Here is a 7,728-nt window from a genome sequence, read left to right on the forward strand (position 1 = left end):
CCTCTTTCCACTGGGATTCTCTGCCTCTAACCCTATTACAGGGGCTGAGTCACTGGCTTACTGGGGCTCTCTCATGCCGTCCCTGCAGGGGGTGCGTCACCTGAGTGGGTTGATTCACTGTTGTGGTCATCCTGTCTGGGTTGGCGCCCCCCCCTTGGGTTGTGCCATGGCGGAGATGTTTGTGGGCTATACTCAGCCTTGTCTCAGGATGGTAAGTTGATGGTTGAAGATATCCCTCTAGTGGTGTGGGGGCTGTGCTTTGGCAAAGTGGGTGGGGTTATATCCTTCCTGTTTGGCCCTGTCCGGGGGTGTCCTCGGATGGGGCCACAGTGTCTCCTAACCCCTCCTGTCTCAGCCTCCAGTATTTATGCTGCAGTAGTTTGTGTCGGGGGCTGGGGTCAGTTTGTTATATCTGGAGTACTTCCCCTGTCCTATTCGGTGTCCTGTGTGAAACTAAGTGTGCGTTCTCTAATTCTCTCCTTCTTTCTTTCTCTCTCTCGGAGGACCTGAGCCCTAGGACCATGCCCCAGGACTACCTGACATGATGACTCCTTGCTGTCCCCAGTCCATCTGACTGTGCTGCTGCTCCAGTTTCAACTGTTCTGCCTAGGTTTCTTCCTAGGTTTTGGCCTTTCTAGGGAGTTTTTCCTAGCCACCGTGCTTCTACACCTGCATTGCTTGCTGTTTGGGGTTTTAGGCTGGGTTTCTGTACAGCACTTTGAGATATCAGCTGATGTACGAAGGGCTATATAAATACATTTGATTTGATTTGATTTGATTCACCCACGCACGCCTCCAACTCAATCATCAAGTTTGCGGACGACACAACAGTGGTAGGCTTGATTACCAACAACGACGAGACGGCCTACAGGGAGGAGGTGAGGGCCCTCGGAGTGTGGTGTCAGGAAAATAACCTCACACTCAACGTCAACAAAACTAAGGAGATGATTGTGGACTTCAGGAAACAGCAGAGGGAACACCCCCCTATCCACATCGATGGAACAGTAGTGGAGAGGGTAGCAAGTTTTAAGTTCCTTGGCATACACATCACAGACAAACTGAATTGGTCCACTCACACAGACAGCATCGTGACGAAGGCGCAGCAGCGCCGCTTCAACCTCAGGAGGCTGAAGAAATTCGGCTTGTCACCAAAAGCACTCACAAACTTCTACAGATGCACAATCGAGAGCATCCTGGCTGGCTGTATCATCGCCTGGTACGGCGACTGCTCCGCCCTCAACCGTAAGGCTCTCCAGAGGGTAGTGAGGTCTGCACAACGCATCACCGGGGGCAAACTACCTGCCCTCCAGGACACCTACACCACCCGATGTTACAGGAAGGCCATAAAGATCATCAAGGACATCAACCACCCGAGCCACTGCCTGTTCACCCCGCTATCATCCAGAAGGCGAGGTCAGTACAGGTGCATCAACGCTGGGACCGAGAGACTGAAAAACAGCTTCTATCTCAAGGCCATCAGAGTGTTAAACAGCCACCACTAACATTGAGTGGCCGCTGCCAACACACTGACACTGACTCAACTCCAGCCACTTTAATAATGGGAATTGATGGGAATGATGTAAATATGTCACTAGCCACTTTTAAACAATGCTACCTTATATAATGTTACTGACCCTACATTATTCATCTCATATGCATACGTATATAATGTACTCTATATCATCGACTGCATCCTTATGTAATACATGTATCACTAGCCACTTTAACTATGCCACTTTGTTTAAATACTCATCTTATATGTATATACTGTACTCGATACCATCTACTGTATCTTGCCTATGCTGCTCTGTACCATCACTCATTCATATATCCTTATGTACATATTCTTTATCCCCTTACACTGTGTATAAGACAGTAGTTTAGGAATTGTTAGTTAGATTACTTGTTGGTTATTAATTGCATTGTCAGAACTAGAAGCACAAGCATTTCGCTACACCCGCATTAACATCTGCTAACCATGTGTATGTGACAAAGAATTTTTTTATTTGATTTGAAAAGTTGTGAGCTTACAAAATCTGACAGAAAACCTCACAAGAAATAGACTACACAAAAGTACCTGCTCTATCCAGAATAGCCTACTCTCTTTGACAGCTGGGCCTGTTATCTTTTCACCCTCCTCCAAAAAATGCTAATGTTTGCCATTATCAAGAGTGGCACTGGGGCTAAAACAATATCCTACATAGTGTGGGAGGACTGCACCTAAAAAGGCTGGAGACTCATAACTAATCGAAGAGCATGCATGTATATGTCCTGACCAAAAGATGAGGAGTCAGTGGTACTGTAGGGTTTACTTGACTTTGCAGCACAGCAATATTCTCAGTACACCGGGAGCATGGGACGTCAGGAACAATGACCCCATTGTCAGTGTTTCCAGATTCCAGATTATCCTCCTGATAAAGAAGGTCCTCCACCTGCTGAATAAGGAATGCTCAAAAGAAACAAATCTGTATTAGTGGCGATAAATTTGGCAGCAACAGGGGCTTGATAGTCCAGTGAAAATGGCTGAGTGTTTATGTGGTGTAAATCTTAAAATTAGCAGCTGACAAAACAAGGTTTTTTAAATTCATGCATGTGAGACAGGTTCCATGTACAACAAGACAGGCAGAGAGGAATAGAGAAAAAGAACACAGAACACTTTAATTAACTCTGGTTACGGCCACTTTTTCCAGCAATAAAGCTTCCACGGCCTGTTCCTTGGACAGTGAGCATAAATCTGGCAATATCTATATTTTTGACCCCTTGATCAGCTCGCACACTGAAAGTAAAGAAAATAGCTTTTTTTGTAGATATGAAAACAATAACTGAGATATGACTATTCAATCTAAAGCAGCAGATGTCATTTTCAGGATACTTCAGCACAAAAAAGCTAGTATTGTGGTTCTTCATTTGGTGATGGGAAATATGCAATATGCATACAGGGGGAGCAGGGACAGAGTATTTTTGATGAGCAATGCAACAAAGCTGGATCATTCTGGCAATGATACCTGCACCATCTATACGCTGCAAAGACTCCCTAACTCTTCGGCATTGTACACGAGGGCCCATTGCTTGGAGACCATTCTAAAGACCGCATGGGACATCTTGCTTTAATGGCCTTGACTTTCTGGTCTAACTCTTCATCTGACATATCAGAATAGCATTCCCTGACAGACATATTGTGTTCTTTCATCCTTCTGTAAAAAAAGCTAACCGTTACACTGTCATGAAATATGATTATACATCGACTATGAAACAAATAGGACATCGCCTGCTTATGAGTTGCCATGAAAGAAAGTTAGATGAATTGAACTGAAAATGGAGAGAACAGTCGTTCGTAGCTAAATGTTTTTGGTGAGCTTGAGAATAATAATTGCATGATTTATCATTCTACAGTATGTATGTATCTATGTAATTTTGTAGAATGTTATGAACTGGCACTAAATCGTAGGAGCTAACTACTAGCTATGTAGAAGTTGGACGGAAGAACTCCCAGTGCTGCTTACCTGAGATGCCATCATCACACAGTCCTTCGTAAGTGTCTGTTATGACTTCCTTTGTGTTGGAAAGAAAGGCTGAACAATATTGGTTGTAACCAAACTGACACTCAAAAAATTGCCAAAATGGAGGGTGGTTGATTGCAAAATTAAAGTTTTGTTTTCATATACATTTTTTGTTCTCTAAATATTTTTGGCAAATACATGCAGTTTTGCGCTCTATTACAAAATATTTGATTGCAAAAAAATGTTTTTACTTTGAAGCCTCGTTTTTGCTTTCAGAACAATTATTTTTGATTGAAAATAAAACCTTTCTTTCAGAAAAATTATTTTTGATTGAAAATAAAAAAAGTTTTGCTCTGGACAACAATATATCAATTTGTTGCTAGTTGGGGAGTGGGGCTTATAGCTGAACAATGGACTATTCAACCTTTACTAAAGCATAGTCTAATAGCCAAGCTAGGTGTGAAAAAACCTTGTCTTATCACAGACCAGATTTGCCCTAACGACCAAGGGGAGTTAGAGCACTGATTATGCTTTTGGGTCCCAATGCACTACTGTGTCTCCAACTGACAATGAATGTGCAATATAAACCAAATAATAAACTGCAATATAAACCAAATAATAAACGACTTTGAATAAAACAAGCAGACAGCAGGTTTCGAACCCTCAACCTTATTGCCCGAAGTCCAGCGCGCTATCGACTGTGCACCAAAAGCGTGCTCAAGCCGCAGAGTCGATACAGCGCGTCCTTGCGAAAGCTTGTTACTCAATGTAATAAATGTATGACTTTTCAAATAAGTTACCTTACAATTTATGTTGGCTGACAATTTGTTAGCTACGCTGTCCTTACGAACCACATAGCATATCATTACAGCAGTATGTAAGCTATCTACCTAACGCTGATAGTTTTACATCAAACTTGACAGCATATTAACTATAGGCTATCTAACTACCCAATGTTTATTGACTTGTTTATTTCTGTCATTCTTCCTCCCTGTCGGGGAATTGAACCCTGGTCCCCCATCCGGTCCGAAAATTAATTAAGCAAGTTCCAGTCAAAAGTTTGGCGCACACAAACTCTTTCCAGGATTTTTCTATATTTTACTATTTTCTACATTGTAGAATAATAGTGATGACATCACAACTATGAAATAACACATAACGAATCAGTTAAGAACAAATTCGTATTTACAAGGACAGCCCTACTCCTTCCTCCCCGTTGGGTAATTGAACCCAGTCTCTCGCATGCCCTCCCCGTCTCTGGTAATAACAATATGGAAGACTATCAAATACTTCTCAGAGATGCCCTCTGGTGGTCAAACTAGCACTAACTTGAATTAGCAGAAAAATGGATGACAATTAAATGACGTGCCATAGTATGACGCAACTTTTAAAGGAGGAACCACTGTAGTCATTCAAAAATCATGTTGAACCCTATTATTGCACATACATTGAGTCCATGCAATTTATGTGACTTGTTAAGAAAATGTTTACTCCTGAAGTTATTTCGGTGTGTCATAAAAAGGGGGTTGAATGCTTAATGACTCCACACATTTCAGCTTTTCATTTTGTTATTAATTTGTAAAAAAAAAAAAAAAAAATCCACTTTGACATTATGGGGTATTGTGTGTGTAGATAAGTAACAACAAAATGTGTAACAATTCAATGGGTGTGAACACTTTCTGAAGGCACTGTACATGCAGTTATTCATTTAATTGAACCGTTATTTTACAAGGTAAGTTGACTGAGAACATTCTCATAAATAGCAATTAACTGGGGAATAGTTTCAGGGGAGAGGAAGGGGGATGAATGAGCCAATTGGAAGCTGGGAATGATTAGGTGGCCATGATGGTGTGGGGGCCAGATTGGGAAATTAGCTAGGACACCGAGGTTAACGCCCCTACTCTTACGATAAGTGCCATGGGATCATTAATGACCAGAGTCAGGACACCCGTTTAACGTGCCATCTGAAAGACGGCACCATACACAGGGCAATGTCCCTAATCACGGCCCTGGGGCATTGGGATATTTTAATAGACCAGATGAAAGAGTCCCTCCTACTGGCCTTCTAACAGCTTCTGGTATCCCATCCAGGAGCCAACCCTGCTTAGCTTCAGAGCCAAGCCATCCGTGGGGTGCAGGGTGATATGCTGCTGATGTAACTATACGTAGTCATCCACACACTGGCAATTGTATGTGCATTCATATGCATTGTCTCTCAAGCTTGAAAACTACAGTATCGGTATATTGTTTAGGGAAAGCTATTTTAAATGAGCCAAACTTTTCTCTAGATACAATCCAAAGATATTATGTTGTGGGATCAATAGCAGTGAACCATCCCCCCAAAAATGACTATGCAATTTTCAATTTGAACAAACTACCTCAATATTGTAATTTTTCTTGCATTGCAAGTGACTCGCAATTTTGGATAATGTGTTTTCTTACATTATTTTAACAAAATCTTCTTGGTCAAATATAATGTTTTTCCATCATAGAGAACTTGAGAGATGTTAAATTCCACATTGGGCAATGGTAAAAACAACAAGTGAAGTACTGAATCAGTATTTCACAATTCAAATAATGATTATTTATTTCAAGTGTTTCTAGTGTAAACTCATTGATATAGTACCACTGATGAATGCATTTAGTTTATTCAACAATTTGTTAGAAAAGAGAGAAAAATAACAAAACTCATAATTCTATTCCTATACAAAAAAGTCATACAAAGTTTATATTTACAATACAGTGCAATTCCTTTTAATTTTATATTTTTAAATATTTATCATACTGTAAATTGTAACACTACCTACTTTTTATTTAAACCTGCTTTATTTTCTCCCTCTTCACTATGATTGACTTGATGCGACATCCCCTTACACCGGTTACTAACAAAATACCTTTTCAGATACTTCCGGAACTCCTTGTCCCGGACACCATAGATGATGGGGCTGAGGAACCTGGGGAGGATATAGACGATAAGGTAATTTGCGAAGCGAATCTCCAGGATGTGTCCGGGTAAGAGGAAACGCAAGACAGTCTCCACGGTGGGGGAGGTGTAGGACATCATGCACATGAGGAGCTGCCCTCCGTGGAGCAGGATGGTGTTCCTGGCCCGCTGGGCAGACTGCTTCTCTGAGGACAGAACCCTGGCAACGAACAGGATCCGGAGGTAGGTGTAGACCAGGGTGAAGAAGACACAGGAAAAGTAGATGGTGTCGAAGGCTTGCCTCTTGTAGGTCAGAATGGGGTCCTTGAAGACGTTCTGCCTCAGACAGAACACACGTGTGTGGAAGAAGCTCAAAGACTCAGTGGCCAAGGTCACAAAAAGGTCGGTGATGTCGGGCACCACACAGATGAACCAGATGAAGCCGATAAGGGTGTAGGTGCGGCGTGCCGTGCAGATCTGAGCGTGGCGGAGGGGGTTGCAGATGGAGATGTAGCGCTCAATGGCCATGCCAGCTAGGTTGACTGGGGAGGTCCTGGTGGTAAAGACAGCCACAAGGATGAAGAAGCAGCAGAAGGACACGTTAATGGTATAGAATATGTAGCTCAGCACGAACAGGGTGATGGTGACAGTGAGCTGGATGGCATCGTTGATGACCATGTGGATGAAGAGGATGTAGCGCGGGTTCCCGTAGAACACACGGTTCATGAAGAAAGTGGCCACCACGATGCTGTTGATGTAGCTGAGGCTGAACCACACCAGCACCATGATCAGGTTCTTCATGAAGGCAGTGGTGAACGTGTCTCTATCAAATATCTGCAGGGCATAGCTCATATTTCCTAGTAGACCGGCCGATGAGTTCATTGTTCCTAGGCTGGGAACACAGAGAGAAAGAAAGAGAGAGGGATGAGATTGGAAAATGCTTTACAAAAATATTGAATATATTTTATAACCTGTAGAAGTAAAATAACCACAGAATGTCACCTCATTGGTCAGTCCAAACAGTTTGAAATGTCATGTCTAAATACAAAACTGTACAAATTCTGTCATGTTTTTAATCACTATGCCTAACATAGGCTAAATAAACATTGAAGTGGAAACTAGTATGAGTCCTTTTTTAAAAGTTTCTCTTTACTTTTTTTTTTTACAGCCAATACAGAGCATAAATGTTGAAAATACACATGCGTTGTCACCCGTCTCCGGCACTCGAGGTCGTCAGGCTGCTCATTATTACGCACACCTGTCACCCACCATCGTTATAGGCATCATCAGACTCACCTGGACTCA

At 42.2% G+C, this 7,728-nt stretch overlaps 1 protein-coding gene across 1 annotated transcript; it reads right to left on the reverse strand.

The window, feature by feature from the left end:
- Positions 1-6,303: 6,303 nt before the first annotated feature.
- On the reverse strand, positions 6,304-7,309 carry or90a1 (odorant receptor, family 90, subfamily A, member 1). Its single transcript, XM_046318930.1, has one exon. It carries the CDS (start codon positions 7,303-7,305, stop codon positions 6,304-6,306), a length of 1,002 nt encoding a protein of 333 aa, XP_046174886.1. The 5' UTR covers positions 7,306-7,309.
- Positions 7,310-7,728: the final 419 nt, after the last annotated feature.

Source organism: Oncorhynchus gorbuscha, linkage group LG21 (assembly GCF_021184085.1).
Source record: "Oncorhynchus gorbuscha isolate QuinsamMale2020 ecotype Even-year linkage group LG21, OgorEven_v1.0, whole genome shotgun sequence".
Taxonomy (NCBI): domain Eukaryota; kingdom Metazoa; phylum Chordata; class Actinopteri; order Salmoniformes; family Salmonidae; genus Oncorhynchus; species Oncorhynchus gorbuscha.